This window comes from Schistocerca americana, chromosome 2 (assembly GCF_021461395.2).
Source record: "Schistocerca americana isolate TAMUIC-IGC-003095 chromosome 2, iqSchAmer2.1, whole genome shotgun sequence".
Taxonomy (NCBI): domain Eukaryota; kingdom Metazoa; phylum Arthropoda; class Insecta; order Orthoptera; family Acrididae; genus Schistocerca; species Schistocerca americana.
The window spans coordinates 713016471-713039237 of record NC_060120.1 but is presented as its reverse complement, the minus strand read 5'-3'; the positions used below and the strand labels follow the sequence as shown (position 1 = coordinate 713039237).

At 41.2% G+C, this 22767-nt stretch overlaps 1 protein-coding gene across 1 annotated transcript in view; it reads right to left on the bottom strand.

Annotated features, from left to right (window-relative positions):
* Positions 1-22767, bottom strand: part of LOC124594370 (trichohyalin) — a 157076-nt gene that overhangs the window by 39219 nt on the left and 95090 nt on the right. Inside the window, exon 7 of the mRNA XM_047132738.1 lies at positions 19567-19740. Within this exon, the coding sequence (XP_046988694.1) occupies positions 19567-19740 (174 nt within the window). The remainder of the gene's footprint in view (positions 1-19566; positions 19741-22767) is intronic.

Below are 22767 nucleotides of genomic sequence, written 5' to 3'. Positions count from 1 at the left end.
CCCGGTACCAAATGTAGAGACTCTTCGTGCTTGTATTGTGGATGGCTGTGATACGATATGCCATTCTCCAGGGCTGCATCAGCGCATCAGGGATTCCATGCAACGGAGGGTGGATGCATGCTAACGGAGGACATTTTGAACATTTCCTGTAAAAAAGTGTTTGAAGTCATGCTGGTACGTTCTTTTGCTGTGTGTTTCCATTCGATGATTAATGTGATTTGAAGAGAAGTAACAAAATGAGCTCTAACATGGAAAGTAAGCGTTTCCGGACACATGTCCACATAACATATTTTCTTTCTTTGTGTGTGAGAAATGTTTCTTGAAAGTTTGGCCATACCTTTTTGTAACACCCTGTATAATAAAAAGCTACCAACAATAAATGTTCCATAGCAACTGATTGAATGTTTATAGTGTATAAGTTGTCATTATGACCAGTATTAACAAGTTAAATTATCTGTTGTAATTCCTCAAAAACGTTCTGGAGCTTTCACTTTATTCACCATTGACCACTTACAGCAGAATAGGTCTGGACATTGTATAATATGTATAATTAAGAATAATTTTTACATTGAAGTTCTTACAATTTAACCCCAATTATTTCAGAAATATTCTTAAAAACTAATTTCAATAATGTTTATTTGAAATAGTTCAGCTATATTGTACAATGGGTGTTTGAGTAACCAGTCATAAATCTGAACTTTTAACATATTATAGGGCAATGACCAAGAAGATAGTGGAAATTTATTAAAAAGTTTTAAGCATGTTATTGTATGTGAGTTGGCAGATTTTGATATGGCAGTGACCAAGAAGATAGTGGAAATTTATTTAAAAGTTTTAAGCATGTTATTGTATGTGAGTTGGCAGACTTTGTGAGTCAATGTCTCTGTATATCTAAGTCCAGTTTGCTCCTAGTATTGTAAGGTCTATATTCTCTCTGGTGTCATACTCACTTAAGATACTTTTGACAAGGAACACACCTTAGGTTTAATTCTGCTCATTATTCTGATTACTTTTTTTAATTTACAGTTACTCATTAGTGAGTGCATCTATCAGTTTCTACATGAGATGTCACCCACTCTTGCTATTCTCTTTCAGACATGGCTAATGTGTTCCCACCGGCTGCCTCCTCTGAGATGCTGTGAGTGTAGTTACATGAGTGTTAATAAAATTTTTTGACTTTTGATGAAGTTAGTCTAGTGAGGAGAACACAGCAAGTGCCCTAATCTGATATCTCAGAAAATTTGTTCACTGGAAGATAAGTCAGAATAAGCAAACATGTGTCTCCACTTATCCATAGATATTATACCATTTCTGAGAAAACAACAGTCAAAGTTTTTGACATAATTTAGATGTCTTTTAGCACATGATTACCTCAGCTGAAAAGATGGCACAGTGGCTAGCGTCACAGTCTCTCATTTCTGCACCCCGAGTTCAAAACCTTGTTATTGTTTTTATTTCTTTCATTTTTTTCACTTACCTACCCATGTCCATAGAATGTTATTACATGAAAGATACTCATCACGTTAGGAGATACAAGGGTGTTATATTAACTGTAAAATTACAGCTGGGTTTCACACTAAGTGTCATACATTTATTACGTAATACATTTGTGCATAGTATTTTCAGGGGCTAAAATCTTTTTAAATTCTCATATTCTTATATTTCAATCTTTTATTAATTCTTATATTTTATTCTTGTGTTTATTCTACAGGAACATTTGGTGCATTACCTCAGATGATACCAATTGTAGAAACATTCTAAAAGTAGAAATTCCGAACACCAAGAGCATCGTGTGAAGGTGGATTTGCCACAGTGACATTTCTTTGAATGAATATCGCTCAGGAAAGAAACATTGTGAACATGCTGAAGATTTCAAGCATTGCCACAATTTCACAACAAACACTACATGAAGGATCAATTTACTGAAAACTGGCTCATACAGTTCATTATGAATCAGGATCCACTAGAAGAATTTTACCGAAAGCAATTTCAAATAATTTTTTCATTCATTTATTGATTACTTTTTTAAAACTTCATTCACCAGACATACATCTAATAGATGAATAAGGACAATATCATTTCAGTGTACACTGCAAAACATTCCTGAATGTTTTTTTTTTTATTTTTTTATTTTTTTTATGGACATGGGCGGATAAATGAAAAACAAAAATAAAAATTATAATCAGGTCTCGAACATGGGATGGAAAAGTGTGAAACCACAATGCTAGCCAGTGAGCCACCCTTCAGCTGAACAATCTGCTCACTATTGCCACATAAAGTACCTAAAAAACTTTGACTGCCATTTCTCAGAAATGGTCAAGTCTCTACAGATAAGCCAAGACATGTGTTTGTTTATTTTTGACCCCTCTTGCTCTGAATGAAGTTTCTAGGAAATCAGGTCAGGGCACTTGTTGTGTTCTCCTCAATTGTGTTAATGGCCTGCTCCCTCACTACAATCCATTGCCATGACCCAATCCAACACAGAAGTGGCCGTACACCCTGGATCTGGTTCAGTTTGTGTCAGAAGTGCTCTTGTTGACTTTTTTGGACATCAGAAGGTTCAACCATCATGAAGCATAACATTACAGCTGCAGCTTACAGTGTCATCACAGAGTGGGGTGAGTGAGCGAACTGCTGATTCTACTTGTGTGTGATGAGGATATGGGGTGTAGGTGGGAACTACATCGGAACTTGAAGGTTACATTAGTCAAATTATTGGAACATGCTGACATGTCGCAGTTTTGTGGGAACTGCAGGAACAAATATTTGCAGCCAGTGAGGGTGTTCTCAATGCAACCTGCTAGGCCACAGAGCACCTTGTGTAGAATAAGTATCAGCAGAACATTTTATGTGCCTTCCCTGCCATACTGCTAGGCAGTGTACTATATCTAGGAGGTTAATGATGAAGCATAGAGTATAAGTTGTTGTGTAGTAATTCTAAGTGAATGAGTTGGTGCAATTTGATACTGTGTTGTAACTTATTGTGTATTTGGTGTCCAGAACACCAGGCCACAATGCAGTTTTTACTTAATGAAGTCAATGCAGTTTTTACTTAATGAAGCAGCACTGAAAGAGGACAAAGGTGGATTGAGGTTACACACGCTCAGTTATCATTAGGCAGAGAGTCTGATCTTCAGATAGCTCCGCCTGTTGCCAACCCAATTATCCCCTTTTCTGGAAAGTCAACTGAGGGCATAAGCTCTTTTTTAAATAACCTGGACTCATTGGCAAAGTTGGGAGAGTGATCATGTGATTAGTTGCTACAAAAAACAAAATTATGGCCAGTTGGGAAGGCAAAAGAAGTTGTCAGATGTCCAGAGAGGTTGAAGAATGCACTGGGGTTTAAGGAGTTAAAGGTAGGTCTGCTACAGAGTGAGATTTTTACACAAGCAGTGAAATAGTGTGATGAAGAGACACAGTGAGTCGGTGGAAAGTTTCACAGGCAAAACATGCAAGATTAATGTTCAAAGTTATGGATTTGGGGAGAATGATGAGGAAAATAAGATTATACTCCAACAAGTTGAACATAGGGCACCTGACATCTATCAGGTGTGGTTGTCACCTGATATGTATAGACAGGTTCAGATGAGTACCCTGGTACCCTGAAAAACCTGTGCCCTGCTGTCAGATTGGCTTCAGGTTCTGAAGAAACTGATGTAGCAACAGGAGTGTGGGACAAGTGAGGAGTGTTGTCCACTTATGTAAAGTGTTACAGATGTGACCAATCATGGCATATCCAGAGGCATGTAGGCAGTTTCAATAGGGTAAGAGTGGTGCAGTTGTAATTAGCTGTAAGTACAACAAGCCCAGGAGACAGAATACAACTTTGTTCCACAGAAGCATTAACAAGTTCAACACAGTATTTAATAACATTCAGAAAGAATCAATTATGTACACAAAGAGCTTCAGCAATACACATAGAAAATTGAGGCCGAGCGTAGTTTGGTTAGCGTTAAACAGACTGGGACCCATGGCAGGCTCTGACACTGACACCTCTCTCTCTCTCTCTCTCTCTCTCTCTCTCTCTCTCTCTCTCTCTCTCTCTCTGTCTCACACATATGCGTGTGCGCACAGACACAAACACACACAAGTCTGAGGCACCCTCTATGGATGACATAGCACTGCCGCATGCGTGGCCTTTTGAAAGTACATGCACATGTAGCTTCATTCAACCTCTATTAGGAAGACCCAGGATTTTTGAGACATCCATGCTGTCCTCCTCATCATCTGGGCTCTGGATAAGGTGGTGTGCTGCAACGGAACTGTACAGTCTGAAATGCTTCGGCCATGGATACGTTCTGTGCCCACCTTCCTCTGTCAAACCAGATGGCAACACTGGCAATGTCAGAGCTGTTTACATGACAACCTCATGTATCAGTTCTGTTGACAGCGTTCATGGTGCTGATGAGACTGGCATCAGCAGTTGCTCTGTAACAGGTGAAAAATCCCTGAGATGGTGTGAAAAGCAATAGAGGAACTGCTGGTTTGGGCACCGAGAACAGATGCCCTTGCCCCCACAGGAGTGAAGAACTGGCAGCAGCAGTTGATGTGATGCCTGATGAGGATGGACTCAGAAGCAATGGTGTGACATCAGGAGGCACCCAGCCATCAACACGAAGGTTCATATTATCACCTTGAGCAGAGGCTGTCCTCCACGTGGTTGTCACAGAGATGCCACTCCCGACATTTGGTGATGTTAGCTGGAACCCATTTAGGCCGACACCCAAAACCGTGCACGCAGACAGCCACACCCAGCTGTAAGAGGTACATTAGTTGCATGGGTTGATGTCCACATGGAGGATGCAGGAGTTGTAGCAGTGTCCTCGGCTGGTGCCTGTGGAATAGCTCCACTAGGATCTTCTCGCCGAGTGGCATGAGATGGTACGAGGAGAGAAACCAATGACAATGTTGGATGAAGAGTTGCCAGCATACTTTTTCATCTTACAAGTTAGTTTTGCACATTCTCACTAGGCATCAGCCTCACCATTAGATTGTGGATGGAATGGTGGAGCAAAGATGTGATGGAAGCACGGGAATCACAAAATGCTGCAAACTCTTGTAATGAAAATTGTGGATCATTATCGGACACTAACATAATGGGTGAGCCTTTGAGTGAAAAAATTTTGGACAAGGCTGTGACGGTAGCAGTTGTGGATATGGATACACAATGAACAATATATGGAAAATGAAAATAAGCGTCAATAACCAAGAGCCAATAAGTGTTAAGAAAGGGGCCAGGGAACTCCAGATGTATACACCCTTTGCATGTGACAGCATCAGCCAAGGAGACAAGGATGCCTAAAGAACCATTTGGTGAGTCACACACTGTGAACAGCAGGCAGCGAGGTGGGTAATATCACCATCCAAGCCGGGCCAAAACACATGTTCACAGGCCAACACTTTTATGTGTGATACACCACAATGATTTACAGGTAATAAACAGAGAACCTCCAAATGAAGCACTTGGGGGATCACTACCCAAGGGCTGTGTGATCGATGTCTAATAGCAGAACACCATCCACAACAGAGAATTGATGTCAAAAGATGTAATAATTAAGGAGAGGGTCAGATACACAAGAAGGTGGTGAATCTGGTCAACAATGCTGTACAAATGTTATGACTTCCACAAAATGTGATCATGATTTGTGTGCTACAGGAAAACCATCAACCCTCCGCTGTATGGCAACATCAATGTGTAAACAAAGCAATTTCTCCTGATCAAATCCTGGTTCCAGACTGGACATCAGGTGGAGCAAAGAATCAGCATTTACATGTTGACTCATAGGTGGAAATGAATCTCGTAACTGTAAGATGAAAGGAAAAGAGCCCAAGTGACCAAGCGGATTTGCTACCATAGAGAAAAACAAGGAGTTTCTTCACATCATATAGAATGTCCAAAGCTTGCACTTCTATCTGAGAGTACCTAGTCTGAGCAGAAGTCAGTGGTGGTGGTGGTGGTTAGTGTTTAACGTCCCGTCGACAACGAGGTCATTAGAGACGGAGCGCAAGCTCGGGTTAGGGAAAATTGGGAAGGAAATCGGCCGTGCCCTTTCAAAGGAACCATCCCAGCATTTGCCTGAAACGATTTAGGGAAATCACGGAAAACCTAAATCAGGATGGCCGGAAACGGGATTGAACCGTCGTCCTCCTGAATGCGAGAAGTCAGTGTTTTTGAAGCATAATCAATAGGCCGTTCAGATCCATTGGGATATCTATGAGCCATACCGTGAAGCATCCATCACGAGAACTCTTACGGAACTCAACAGCTTAGTCTGGCATGAGTAATGAGTGAATGGGCAAATATCTATTAGGAACACTACAAATGTAGGTTGTGGACAGTTGGGAATGTGGATCTCACAGGAAGCGTGCAAGGGGTAAGTCCCTGCAGTCACACTATCCTCTGTGCTCTCGGTGGCTCAGATGGATAGAGCGTCTGCCATGTAAGCAGGAGATCCTGGGTTCGAGTCCCGGTTGGGGAACACATTTTCAGCTATTAACAACACCTGTCAGCAGCTAAGGGTTTTGATTTAATTATCATTTCATTCTAGAGAAGCTGCACAGTCATCAATGGTATCTGTTCTTTCATCTTCATACTTATACCAACTTTGTAACTGGCAAAATATACTATCAAAGGGAGAGCCACCTGTGAAATGACACATGTCATATACCAGGTGTTATGTAAACACTGTTTGGCCTTTTACATCAGCTTGATTACCACCCAGTTATCAGCCAGAATGAATGGGCATAGGCAGAGGTATATACCAGCAACACACACTATTATGTTGCAGAGCATGCTCTACAGCATGTCTGTCATGACATCTGCGCTGTCTGGATTCTTCCCTCAGAAACCAGTTTCCCAGAACTCCACAGGTGGGAACTAGCGCTACAACATCTCCTTGGTTCTCACCACACACCTGGCCTTAATCTGCAATAGATCCTTCCATCTCAGCATTTCTTCACAGAAACTACTCCTTTCTTCATGCCATTTTAGTTTTCTACATCTTTCATTTTCTGACCTGTCTATTTTTCACAGTCTCTCCTCCCACCTCCATTACACACAATGCACTTAGCTTTTCACTGTTATTAACTTGTGCATGATGTTTTAGTAGCACTCCCTGTCTTGCATATTACCCTATCTTCCACCTTTAAGCTGTCAGGTTTTCAAATCTCATCTAGTACAGTTCCCAGCAATCAGTCTTTCCTCCTCAACCCATCCGGTAAGTCGCCCATGACTTGAGGTTTCGGGTGACTTTTCCAAACTGGACCCCTTTTGCTAAACCTCTCCAGTCCTTTTTCTTCATCCCTCTTCCTTCTCTTTCAACTCTCCCACCAGAAGAAGGAGCCACTGGCTGTGAAAGCTTGCATAAGTTAAACCTTTTGGTGTATGTGTTCCCTGGCATGGTTTGGTGAGTAGATTTTTTCAATACAGTTATTTACATAAGAAGTTGCATGTACTTGAATATGTCAAAATGTTATATAAACTGCATTCCAGTTAAAGTTCTTATTCAGTTGGTTATACACTAGGTGATATAAGTCATGCAATAGCAACATGCACATATACAGATGGCAGTAGTATCGCATATATAAGGTATAAAAGGGCAATGAATTGGCAGAGCTGTCATTTGTACTCAGGTGATTTTGAACAGATTTTGAACATAGAATGGAAGTTGGAGCTGGATGCATTGGACATTCAATATAAGAAATCATTAGGAAATTCGATATTCCGAGATCTGCAGTAACAAGAGTGTGGTGAGAATACCAAATTTCACACATTACCACTTATCACAGACAATGCAGGGGCTGACATACATCACTTAACAACCAATGGCAGTGGCGTCTTGCATAGAGTTGTCAGTCCTAACAAATATGCAATGCTGCATTAAATAACCACGGAAATCGGTGTGGGATGTACAATGAATTTACCCATTACGACAGTGTTCTGAAATTTGGCGTTAATGGACTATGGAAGCAGACAACCAACACAAGTGCCTTTGCTAACAGCACATCATCATCTGCAACACCTCTCCTGGGCTTGTGACCATGTCGGTTGGACCCTACACGACTGGAAAACTATGTCCTGATCATATGAGTACTAATTTCAGTAGGTAAGAGCTGATGGCAGGGTCTGAGTGTGTTGCAGACTGCATGAAGCCATTGATCCAAGTTGTCAACAAGGAAGTGTGGAAGCTCGTGGTGGCTCCAAAAATGGTGTGGGATGTGTTTACGTGGGTTGGACTGGGTCCCCTGGTCCAACCGATCATTGACTGGAAATGGTTATGTTCAGCTATTTGGAGACCATTTGCAACCATTCATAAAAAACTTCATTTTTTTAGATGACAATGTGCCATGTCACTGGACAACAATCATTTGTAACTGGTTTGAAGAACATTCTGAATGACTTGAGTGAATGACTTGGTCACCCATATTGCCCAACATGAATCCCATCGAACATTTATGTGACATAATCAGGAGGTCAATTCCTGCACAAAGTCCTGCACCAGCAACACTTTTGCAATTAAGGACAACTGTAGAGGCAGCATGCCTCAATATTTCTGCAGGAGACTTCCAACAACCTGTTGAGTCCAGGCCATGTTGAGTTGTTGTGGTACATAGGGCAAAAGGACGTCCAATGTGATATTAGGAGGTATCTCATGATTTTTGTCACCTCATTGTATTGGACATGCAGATTTCAATGATGCAATTAGCTTCACTCCAAATTCCATTAATAAGAAAATGTGGTGAACTGAAATCAGGAGGCATCTCTCATTAATTAATTAAGCCACTAATTACTTTTCTGTATAATTTACCAAAATGTAAAATAATTTTGAAGATAGCAGCCATACTTGAAAGTGGGGTATTGCCAACAAATAAATATAGGATGAGTCTATATATTTTAATAATTAACTAATCTTCTGCATATTCCATAATCCAAAAAACTTTTAAGATTCACAGTCCATTCAGAACAGGAAAATCTAACATAGCCACTTTTTAAATCATTATGTAGTTTCTGAAACCAGAAAATATCTTTACACCCGTCTTTGAGATTGTAATAGATTATATTTACTTTCAGTCCAATTGATCCATAGTGAGGAGGTCCTCCAGGATATAAAATATGTCAGAAAAACAATAATACATGACTAAATTTACAGCGCAAACAAATAAGCTAATGTACAATTCCACAGGACCCAAGTACAATGATCATCATTTTTTTTAATGAATGCTATATGAAAGAATCATTTTACAAACACTAATGCACTAAATTTAAAATAAAAACAGTTTTATTTATTTATAAGGTAATAAACATGTAATAGAACTACTATAATACTTATTTACAATAAACACATTACTGCACTGAAATAGTGCAGAAGTTAGATTGCACTTATACACACACACACACACACACACACACACACACACACACACACACACACAAGTTAGATGGTTCTACTGAGAAATTCATCAATGGAGTAGAAGGAGTTGGCCACCAATAAATCCTTTAGGCTTCTCTTAAACTGAATTTCATTGTTTGTTAACCTTTTTATGGCTGCTGGCAAGTTATTGAAAATGTGTGTTCCTGAATAATGCACACCTTTTTGTACAAGACTACGTGACTTTAAATCCTTGTGAAGATTATTCTTATTTCCAGCATTTATTCCATGAATTTAGCTGTTGGTTTGAAAAAGTGATATATTTTTAATGACAAATTTCATTAACAATTAAATATATTGGGAAGCAGTAGTTAGTATCCCTAGTTCCCTAAACAGGCTTCTGCAGGATGTTCTTGAGTTCACACCACATATAACTCTTACTGCACATTTTTGTGCCCGGAAAACTTTACCTTGGCTTGATGAATTACCCCAAAAAATAATCCCATGTGACATTATGGAATGAAAGTAAGCATAGTATGCCAACTTTTTCATTTTTATATCCCCTATGTCTGACACAATTCACATTGCAAATAGAGATTTGTTAAGACGCTTCAGCAGTTCTGTGGTGTCCACCACCCAGTTGAATTTATTATCAAGCTGAAATCCCAAGAATTTAACACTGTCCACTTCTTCTATCTGCTTGTCATTGTATGTTAGGCATATACTCGTGGGACACCCCTTACAAGTTCTGAACTGCATGTAGTGTGTATTTTCAAAGTTTAGTGACAAAGAATTGGCTAGGAACCAGTGATTAATGTCTACAAATATTTTATTAGCCAATCTTTCTAAGACTACACTTGATTTGCTATTTATAGCAATGCTTGTATCATCGGCAAAAACAAAACAAACTCGGCATCTGGTAATGTTACTGATGAAAGGTCATAGATATACACAAGAAAAAGTAAGGGCCCTAAAATGGAACCTTGTGGGACCTCACATGTAATTAGCTCCCAGCCTGATAGCTTAATACATGTCTCTTTCCTAATAACATGCTTTTTTTCCTGCCAGAGATTTAAGATTTGAACCATTTTGCAGCATTTCCTGTTACACCATACTATTCTAATTTACTTAAAAGGATATCGTGATTTACACAGTCAAATGCCTTTGACAGATCACAAAATATACCAGTTGCCTGCAATTTTTTGTCTAATGAATTAAGCACATTTTCACTGTAAGTGTAGATAGCCTTTTCAATATCAGAACTCTTTAGAAATCTGAACTGTGACTTCGACAGTATGTTATTTGAGATAAGATGGTTATAAAGCTGACTGTACATTACTTTTTCTAAAACTTTTTGAGAATGCTGGCAAAAATGAAATTGGATGGAAATTTGATGCTATTTCTTTATCTGCCTTCTTAAACAGTGGTTTAACTTCAGCATATTTCAACCATCCAGGAAATATTCCACTGATAAACGACTGGTTACATAGATAGCTTAATATGTTACTTAACTCAGAATCACATTCTTTAATTAACTTTGTTGATATTTCATCATACCCACTAGATGTTTCTGATTTTAAAGATTTTATGATGGACAATATTTCTGCTGGGGTAGTGAGGGTGAAATTCATATTATGGAAGTTACTTGAAATGTCTGGTCTGAGGTATTCCATAGCAGCATCTACAGAACCTGACAACCCCATCTTTTCAGTAACATTTATAAAATGTTTGTTAAAAAGTTCTGCGACACTACACACATCTGTCAACAATGTATCATTTACTCTTAATGCTATTTGTCCCTCTTCATGTCTGGTTCACACTGGACTCGCATTCGGGAGGACGACGGTTCAATCCCGTCTCCGGCCATCCTGATTTAGGTTTTCCGTGATTTCCCTAAATCGTTTCAGGCAAATGCCAAGATGGTTCCTTTGAAAGGGCACGGCCGATTTCCTTCCCAATCCTTCCCTAACCCGAGCTTGCGCTCTGTCTCTAATGACCTCGTTGTCGACGGGAAGTTAAACACTACCCACCACCACCACCACCACCACCATGTCTGGTTCTAATGGCCTCCTCCTTTACTATACCCCACATTGTCTTTATTTTGTTATCTGATATGACTATCTTTTCCTTGCAATATATTTGCTTTGATGTCCATATTACAGTCTTTAATATTTTGCAGTATTTCTTGAAATGTGCTATAGCATCTACATCAGAACTGTTTCAGATTGACAAATAGTTTTCTTTTTGTTTTACAAGATACCCCTATTCCTTGAGTAATCCATGGCTTCTTTGTAGACTTTGCTCTAACCTTGGTTAGTTTTGGGGGAAAACAGTGTTCAAATAAGGTAAGCACTTTATTAGCAAAAGTGTTATATTTTTCATTCATGCCATAAGCACTGTAAACATCAGTCCAGTGAATGTCTCTGAGGATTGTCCTAAAATAATCAATTTTTGGCTTACCAATTACCCTCTTGAGCTCAGATTTAACAGATTTTATATCCTGTTCAGTAGTAACATTTAACAGAAGGAACTGCATGTCGTGGTCTGAGAGGCCATTGACTATTGGTTTTTTAATATAATTTTGTTCACTGGACTTTTCTATAAAGATATTATGAATGGCTGTTTGTGAGCAATTGGCTACCCAAGTGGGGAACTTTACAGCAGGAATTAAGTTGAATGATAGTGTTACTAACTCAAATAAATTCTTATTGGGAGAGTCTTTATGGAAATCTACATTGAAATCACCAGCAACCACTATTTCTTTGTTTTTGGTTGTTAAATGGGCCAGTACAGCTTCAAGGTGGTTTATGAACAGATTAAAGTTACCTGCAGGTGCTCGATATACATTTAATATAATGATGGATTTATTGTGAAATTCTACTTCTGCTGAACATGCTTCCCTATGCTGTTCTAGGCAAAATTTATGAATGTCTATGTTCTTAAATTTATGAGAGTTCCTGATGAATGTGGCAACTCTTCTTTTCTCCATTTCTGCTCTACAAAAGTGAGATGCTAACCTAAACCCTGTAACACTTAAAAGTTCTGTACCAGTGGTCACATGATGTTCAGAGAGGCAGATTATGTCAGCTGGGTTTGAAGACTCTAATTCATCTATGCATATAATTAAGTCATTAATTTTATTTCTCAGTCCTTGAATATTTTGATGCAATAAAGATAGCTCACATTTCACATTGACTGAGTTAAAATTGGGTAGAGTTGAAATATCTGTTGACTGTTGAAAATTCTTAACCAATAGCTGTTTATGCTGATGCAATAAGCTAGAATTATGTTTTTTGGTTTCTTTCAAAAAACTGAAGGTTTGTCTCAGTCCTAACCTCTCTTAAAATTTGGTTTCTTTCTGTCCTCCCTACCCTAAAAAAGGGTCTTCTGAACCCTATAACCAGTGGTATTTTGTCACCTCCCCCCTTAAACTTTCCTGCTATTTTCCCAGCCAGTTTACCCTTCCCTTTCCTGTTGAGGTGAAGGCCATGCCTAGTATAATTCCACCTATTGAGAGAATGAACAGGATCCACACCAACATGTGACCCTGCATCCAACATAAGCCTGCGTTCCAACTCCAAATTAACTCTCTTGACAGAAGAGTTCAAATGAGGTCGGTCATGGCACCCAAGAACAGATACAAACTCAACACTAGTATGCTTCGATGCTGATGCAATCTTTGCCAGGTCACACTCTACACTGTACCCAGGATCTCTGTCAATACTACCGGTATTCCCTGCCCCAACCACTATAACCACAGTGTCTTCCTTTGAGAAATCTTTGCAAAGTGATCCTAAATCATCTGTCACCTGCTCCAGACCCACACTAGGTTTAAAAAAACTGGTGACCTGGTATTCTGATCCTAGTTCATCCTGCAAAAGTTGGCCAACACCTCTTCCATGGGAACTGTCTAACAACAACACTTTCTTTCTCTTAACTGATTTCCCTACATTCTTACTTTTTAATTTGCTGCTGAAAGTTTTTTGTGCCCTGTCTACACCTGCAACTGCTTGAGGCTCACCAGCTTCTAACTGAAGCAACAGGTCAAATCTATTTTCCACATTCACCACGAAGCTGTCAGACAAAGTTTTAGGCCTGTTCCTCCTGTTGCCTGTTGCCACTTCCCGCCTCTCTTTACCCTTCTCCTTCCTAAATCTGTCAAGATCTCCCCTGGCTTTGTCTAACTCAGCCTGAAGGGCAGCAATTTTCCCCTCCTGTTCTAGTATCTTAACTTTCTATTTTATATCCTACAAAAACACTGATGAGTCTCATTTACTTCCCCCATTCCCACACCACTACAGTCACCCACATGGAAAAAACTACAGCATCCGTCACACCAAAGCCCCCACATAACAACTCTACAGCAAGTCAAGCACTTTTCACGTAATAATTTATAAAGACTAAGTCAGTTACACTACAGATAAACACAAAAATATGGTTCCACAAATTTGGCCTATACGCAACTGTGTGTAAACAAAAACAACAGTGCAAAGTTTGTGAAACAACAACTTAAACTTTACGCTACTTTCTGGAAATGTGAGTTAAATAATGAAGAGGTATGCTACAGTTAAATTGCTGGAGAGGGCAAAGAACAAATAAACGAAATTCTATAGATTTGCCGTGGCAAAACGTAAACAGAAAATACAACTGTACGATCTTTTCGCGATTTCTGCTATATTATGTGAAGAAAAATGAAACCTTTAATGGTATGCTTAAAAGGCACACTAATACACTTATTTGTCAAATAATCAGTACTAAACTATGTGTTTTTATAATCTAAAATTACTTATCTTTACAAGAACACCAAAACTCGCGCTAGTCGCCTTCCCAAATTGACAATCTGCATGTTGCTAACATCTCTATGTTTTGATTCTTGAGTTTCTCCCGGCGTATTTGATAATCAAAATATCCACGGGTATGCTGCCGGTCTATAGTGTCCAACGGGCACAATATTTCGGCGATCAAACATGTCGCCATCATCAGGTGAACTGACGGACTGAGCTCCTGTGAACGTGCCGGCACGGAGATCCGTACGCTATGGCTGCTCAGAGGGAACTGGGTTCGGTCGCGGCGGCGGCCGATTTAAATACCCTCCGCCCGCGGCGCGCTCCCTCCGCCGTCCGCGCCCAGCGCCACGGTCGCACGGTGGAACAGATTGCGACGGCGTCTGAGATGACGTCGGTGTGATGGCTCTGTCCGCCGTGGTCGTCACAACTATACGTCTGCTCGATTTACTCTTGATTAACCCGATCGCTGGTTCCCAAGCCTTGCTAAGATTATAGCCACAGTCACGGTTTATGAGGTCGTCATTGGTGCGAATTTCGATGGCCTCTCTAACAACGCTGTCCCAGTATCTCGACGTCTGTACCAGAATCCTCGTGCGGTCATACTCCATGGCGTGATTTTCCGACAAACAATGTTCAGCGACCGCCGACTTGCTCGGATACATCAGTCGAGTGTGCCTCTGGTGTTCACGGCATTGATCCTCGACGGTACGCATCGTCTGACCAATATACGACTTGCCACATTGACACGGAATCTGGTACACGCCGGCCTTCCTCAAACCGAGGTCATCTTTGGCGCTCCCCACCAGTGCACGAGTTTTATTTGGAGGACAAAAGACAGTTCCGACCCGGTGTTTCTTCAGAATTCGGGCGATTTTCCCTGAGAGTGCGCCTGTGTATGGAATAAATGCAGTGCCTACCTCCTCCCTCGTGACTTCATCCATCTCAACAGGTTGTGCTGCAGTGGTTGGGCGGAGAGCACGTTGAATCTGCCACTCTGAGTACCCATTTTTTCGGAATACAGTTCTCAGATGTTCCAATTCCTGGGGTAGACTCTCTGCGTCAGAGATAGTGCGCGCCCTATGTCCGAAAAATGGGTACTCAGAGTGGCAGATTCAACGTGCTCTCCGCCCAACCACTGCAGCACAACCTGTTGAGATGGATGAAGTCACGAGGGAGGAGGTAGGCACTGCATTTATTCCACACACAGGCGCACTCTCGGGGAAAATCGCCCGAATTCTGAAGAAACACCGGGTCGGAACTGTGTTTTGTCCTCCAAATAAAACTCGTGCACTGGTGGGGAGCGCCAAAGATGACCTCGGTTTGAGGAAGGCCGGCGTGTACCAGATTCCGTGTCAATGTGGCAAGTCGTATATTGGTCAGACGATGCGTACCGTCGAGGATCGATGCCGTGAACACCAGAGGCACACTCGACTGATGTATCCGAGCAAGTCGGCGGTCGCTGAACATTGTTTGTCAGAAAATCACGCCATGGAGTATGACCGCACGAGGATTCTGGTACAGACGTCGAGATACTGGGACAGCGTTGTTAGAGAGGCCATCGAAATTCGCACCAATGACGACCTCATAAACCGTGACTGTGGCTATAATCTTAGCAAGGCTTGGGAACCAGCGATCGGGTTAATCAAGAGTAAATCGAGCAGACGTATAGTTGTGACGACCACGGCGGACAGAGCCATCACACCGACGTCATCTCAGACGCCGTCGCAATCTGTTCCACCGCGCGACCGTGGCGCTGGGCGCGGACGGCGGAGGGAGCGCGCCGCGGGCGGAGGGTATTTAAATCGGCCGCCGCCGCGACCGAACCCAGTTCCCTCTGAGCAGCCATAGCGTACGGATCTCCGTGCCGGCACGTTCACAGGAGCTCAGTCCGTCAGTTCACCTGATGATGGCGACATGTTTGATCGCCGAAATATTGTGCCCGTTGGACACTATAGACCGGCAGCATACCCGTGGATATTTTGATTATCTCTATGTTTGTTTGAGGAAAAGTGTGGACTTGGAGAGCAATATCATAACACTTCTGTCTCAGTTTGTTACGAAAGTTGGTGCGTAGTAAGCTTATGATTAAAATTATGTAACAAGTTCAAATAAATGTTTGCATCCGATTAATATTCATGCAATAACAAAGTGTTAAGGTTCCAAAAATGCTTCTCATTGGATTGTAATCAATTTTATTGACTTTATAAAATACTAAAGCAAGTGAACTAATTTGTTGTGCTATACTGCCACTGCATTTTCATTCTCCACTTTATTGTCAAGCTATTATTGTGGAATATTATGTCTTGCGAGAATTGTGAGGAGTTGTTACAGTGTCATCAGTGTCATGGATGTGTCTAGTGGAGTTTCGGAGGTCCTTTACTTCTACAAACTGTGTAATGCGAAATTGAATCAGGCTATCATAACAGTTAGAGTGCTTATAAAAGTGGAACAAGCCACTTAACAGTAACAACTGCGTAGTGTACATCATTTCGAGTATTGTAAAATTAAGTTTCTAGCTAAGTTCTGTGAAGCATCAAGACATGAGACTCCAAGAATTGAGAATAGAGGGCAATAGAGGTAAAAAGAAATGTCCCACCATTTGTGAATGAACATACCTGGTTTGTGTGTTTCACCATTCACACTTACCCATTAAGGTTGGGTACTCTGAGGAACTTTGTACAGGTTAGGACAGGAGAAATATGGCTAATATTAGAGAACGGTGATAGGTGAATGGAAATGTACTGGAGGAACTCCAGCTCTGTCAGAGGGAGGAGGAGATTAGTGTTTAACATCCCGTCGACAATGAGGTCATTAGAGACAGAGCGCAAGCTCGAGTGAGGGAAGGATGGGGAAGGAAATCGGCTGTGCCCTTTCAAAGGAACCATCCTGGCATTTGCCTGAAGCGATTTAGGGAAATCACGGAAAACCTAAACCAAGATGGCCGGAGACGGGATTGAACTGTCGTCCTCCCGAATGCGAGTCCAGTGTGCTAACCACTACGCCACCTCGCTCGGTGCCCTGTCAGAGGGAAAGGGTTATAATGTGCTCAATGCATGTGAACCACACTCATACAGTCACATGTGAAGTTCAGTTGTACCCAGGCAAAACGAATGGCCAGTAATGTCTGTGTGACTTCCTGGAGCTTTAATCTTACTTCCAGTGAGTTGTGACACACTGGATCTATCCTGTGTGTGACACCATAGTGGTGGTAGCAAATTTTTATGAGCAGGATAGGCTCACAGGGTTGAAGAGACTGGAACTGCATGGCCACCACCAACCATGTATGAATATCAGGGAGTGGAAATGGATTGAACATTGTTGTGAATGTGGATATTGTATTATGAGTAGTGTTGAGATGTTGTGGAGCCCTATTGCAAGGGTATGGAGCTTGTGGATAAGATTAAGCAATCATTGGATGGATTCCTAGGTGATAGTAGCTGTAGCAAGTTGTGTTGAAGTGAGTTTATTGGAAGCTATAGTGGAAAACGTAGCCTACTAGCTGTAAAGGAAGACTTGAGATAATGATGGAGTATAGTTGAATGTGGAGCTGAAAGGCTAAACCAGTAGAATGTTGTAGTTCAAGCTGCCTAGTAATTAAGGATGAAAAATTGTACATATTGTACACTGCTATCCATGTATGCTGAATTGTCTTGTGGATAGGTCTAGGACAGAGACCTAGGGGCTGAGTCTTCCAGAGGAAAGAGGTAATATAGCACCACCACTATTTTTGGGCATTAGCACAGAAACTAGTAGTTCAGCAGCAACAGTTGATGGCAGCTGACATGCACTATGGTCTCAGCATGCAGGTTTCAGCAATTGGGCTATTTAAAAATCACAAGACGGAGTAGGCCAAGCACTGCAATATTGTAATGCAGCAGTAAGATGGAGCTATTGAAGGACAAGCCAAGTCATTTCCACACCACCAGGCCATGGGTTTCCTGCCCCAAACATGACTCAAAAAAGTGCATCACCCCAAAAAGTAAAAAAGTAGGGTGGAAACCAGTACAAATAGCTGTTAATTTTACAACAGCAATGAGCAGTCTAGTATCACCTACAGGGGCAAGAGGGCTATGCTAGGCAACTGAGCAACATGGGGCAGCATGAAGCCACCATGCTCAGGCCTCCACCACTGCATCATCTCTTAATGCCAAGTCCTCCTTTTTGGACTTGGTGCTTCTCTTTCGACTGACTGCCTCCTGTCCCACTCTCACAGCAGCCAGATTCCTGCCCTAGAGGACAGTGGTACCAGACCTGGTTGGTACAGTCACCCACCCTTTTGTGCTGGTGCAGGCACCTAGCCACCATATGCCTTCACCTGGAGGACAGAGATCCATCACCAGAGGGTGAGTCCCCTGCAAGCAACCCATCAGTCCTCAGTGCTGCTGGCTCCAATCTCAACTGGCCTTCTTGTGCTATGTGTGGAGCACATCACTGTGTGACCTCCTGAGTCAGCATTCCTGGGCATGTCACTGTTCGATGGTTATCAGCACTGTGTCACTGTACCCCATCCTCACCATGTGCTAGGAGGGGGAGTGGCAGCCACCTCCACTGAAATGCTATGAGTGTAGTCACATGAGTTTTAATAAAATGTTTTGACTTTTTATGTTGTTTATCTAAACTGCCAATGACATGTTCCCTCAGTATGACCCTCCACCATGACCCAATTCTGCAAAGAAGTGGCCATACATCCAAGGTTCACTTTATAACGCAATGTATTAGTCACTGGAAATACTGTCACTTGCCAGACTAATTGATGCTAAAAATAGGAATCTCACCATTCACTTACTACAACTTAGGAATGAAGACAACACCAGGGTTTGCTTAGTTGCAAGAACTGTCATATACATACTTCAGCGAGAATTAAGAAATAACTTCACATGCACCCAGGCCCACACACAGGATTTTTTTTTTTTTTTTTTTTTTTTTTTTTTTTTTTTTTTTTTTTTTTTTTTTTTTGGTGGGAGGGTGGGGGTGTGTGATGGGGAGCACATTGGAAAGCGAATTTTACCTAGTGTTACTTATTATATTTTAATTAAATAATGATAATTAAATAGTAATTTTTCACCAACTTCTTTACACCTGAAAATCCTTTCAATTGATTTTCGATCAAAATTAAGAAAGCACGTTAGTACCAGAAAATTTCCACTGTATCTAGTATAAGCCCAAACATTTAGAAGGGGTGGGCAGGCGGGAGCCACCCCCCCCCCCCCCCCCCCCTCTCTTCTGCATGCAGTCCTCCACACATCACGTCATTAACGATAACACAATGCAGTAAAAAGTATCTCCAAAGTGCTGAATGTTTCTTTAATTGCCCGAATAAGTCAAACTCTGGGAAAATTTTCAAATATTATCATTTTCTCAACTAAATAGCATAATATTACTTTCATCTTCAGTCTATATTCTAATTTTACCTTCACAACTCTCTCCAGTGGTATCAGATTCCGTTTTTTTTCTCTTGATTCTTCAATGACATCTTTAGAATAAGTAAGGAATTCTTTGTCTTCAGCATTCCATTTTTCTTTAATTTTTCGTAAATTGTCTAGCTCTTCTTGCTTTTGCCTTTCCATTTCATTATTAAATTCCACCTGAAAGTAAGAAATACATGTAAAGGTGATCTCCACCAGAAAAAGTATTGAAAAACTGGAAAACATTGAAACATTTTTAACAGAAAAGTAAAAAAGATATGTCCATTGCAAACTGAATAAACAGACTTTTGAGACCAATAACTGATTAAAACTATAAATGTTAAATATGTCAACCAGAACTATGTAATCATTCTGTGTGTGGGAATAACCACTCCTAGAGCATCTCAAGGGTACTAAATGCACATACGGGTTAGAGACACACAGTAATCAAACAGTTAGTTTCATCTACATTTACATTTACATCTACATTTATACTCTGCAGACCACCATGACATGCATGGCAGTGGGTACATCCCATTGTACCAGTTATTAGGGTTTCTTCCCATTCCATTCATATATGGAGTGTGCAAAGAATGATTGACTGAATGCCTCTGTGCATGCAGTAATTATTCTAATCTTATACTCATGATCCCATCTGATCAAAACATAGACGATTTTTCCTAGAGTCATTATTTACAGCCAGTTCTTAAAACTTTGCTAATAGACTTCCTCAGGATAGTTTATGTCTATCTTGAAGGGTCTTCCTGTTCAGTTCCTTCACCATCTCATAAAACTCTTCCAGGGGTAAGAAAAAAACTGTGACTATTCATGCTACCCATCTATGTATATGTGGAACACCTCCTGTTTGCCCTATTTGGTACGGGTCCCACACACTTGAGCAATATTTCAGAAGTGGTTGCACAAGTGATTTCTCCTCTGTTGACTGATTGCACTTCCCCAGTATTCTACCAATAAACCAAAGTCTACCATCTGCTTTATCCACAAGTGAGCCTATGTGATCATTCCATTTCATATCCCTACAATGTGTTACACCCACGTATTTGTATGAGTTGGCCAATTACAACAGTGAGTCATTGATATTACAGTCATAGGATACCATGTTTTTTTCACTTTGTGAAAAGCAGAATTTTACGTTTCTGAACATTTAAAGTAAGCTGCCAATCTTTGCACCACTTTGAAATCTTATCAAGATCTGACTTAATATTTATGCAGCTCCTTTCAGATAGCATTATAGATAACTGCATTATCTGCAAAAAGTCTGACGTTTCTAGTAATATTGTCTGCAAGGCCATTAATATACAACATGAACAACAAGGGTCTCAACACACACCCCTGGGGCACACCTGAAGTTACTTCTACATCTGATGATTACTCTCCATCCAAGATAACATGCCGACTCCTCCCAACCAAAAAAGTCGTCAACCCCTACCTGACTGCCTTGATCCTGAGCTTTCAGTACGTCATGTGAGAAAGTGTGAGTTAGGTTTTGTATGATCGATGTTTCCAGAATCCATACTGGTTGGCATTGAGGAGATTGTTCTGTTCAAGATACCTCATTATGTTTGAGCTCAGAACATGTTGCCCCCTTCTAACAGCCGTGTACCGCAAGTCTCTAGAGGAACAGAGGGTTCCAAATGATTGGAAAAGAGCACAGATAGTCCCAGTCTTCAAGAAGGGTCGTCGAGCAGATGCGCAAAACTATAGACCTATATCTCTTACATCGATCTCTTGTAGAATTTTAGAACATGTTTTTAACTCGCGTATCATGTCATTTCTGGAAACCCAGAATCTACTATGTAGGAATCAACATGGATTCCGGAAGCAGCGATCGTGTGAGACCCAACTCGCCTTATTTGTTCATGAGACCCAGAAAATATTAGATACAGGCTCCCAGGTAGATGCTATTTTTCTTGACTTCCGGAAGGCATTCGATACAGTTCCGCACTGTCGCCTGATAAACAAAGTAAGAGCCTACGGAATATCAGACCAGCTGTGTGGCTGGATTGAAGAGTTTTTAGCAAACAGAACACAGCATGTTGTTATCAATGGAGAGACGTCTACAGACGTTAAAGTGACCTCTGGCATGCCACAGGGGAGTGTTATGGGACCATTGCTTTTCACAATATATATAAATGACTTAGTAGATAGTGTCGGAAGTTCCATGCGGCTTTTCGCGGATGATGATGTAGTATACAGAGAAGTTGCAGCATTAGAAAATTGTAGCGAAATGCAGGAAGATCTGCAGCGGATAGGCACTTGGTGCAGGGAGTGGCAACTGACCCTTAACATAGACAAGTGTAATGTATTGCGAATACATAGAAAGAAGGATCCTTTATTGTATGATTATATGATAGCGGAACAAACACTGGTAGCAGTTACTTCTGTAAAATATCTGGGAGTATGCGTGCGGAACGATTTGGAGTGGAATGATCATATAAAATTAATTGTTGGTAAGGCGGGTACCAGGTTGAGATTCATTGGGAGAGTGCTTAGAAAATGTAGTCCATCAACAAAGGAGGTGGCTTACAAAACACTCGTTCGACCTATACTTGAGTATTGCTCATCAGTGTGGGATCCGTACCAGATCGGTCTGACGGAGGAGATAGAGAAGATCCACAGAAGAGCGGCGCGTTTCGTCACAGGGTTATTTGGTAACTGTGATAGCGTTACGGAGATGTTTAACAAACTCAGGTGGCAGACTCTGCAAGAGAGGCACTCTGCATCGCGGTGTAGCTTGCTCGCCAGGTTTCGAGAGGGTGCGTTTCTGGATGAGGTATCGAATATATTGCTTCCCCCTACTTATACCTCCCGAGGAGATCACGAATGTAAAATTAGAGAGATTCGAGCGGGCACAGAGGCTTTCAGACAGTCGTTCTTCCCGCGAACGATACGCGACTGGAACAGGAAAGGGAGGTAATGACAGTGGCACGTAAAGTGCCCTCCGCCACACACCGCTGGGTGGCTTGCGGAGTATCAATGTAGATGTAGATGTAGATGTGAAGATTCTATAACAAATCAATGTCAAGGATATTGGAGAATAGTTTTGTGGATCACTTCTACTATCCTTCTTATAGACAGGTTTGATCTGTTCTTTCTTCTGGGAGCGGTGTTTTGTTCGCGGGGTCTATGATAGATTATATTTAGAAGCAGGGCTAATTCAGCCACAAATTCAGTAGACAAGGATTC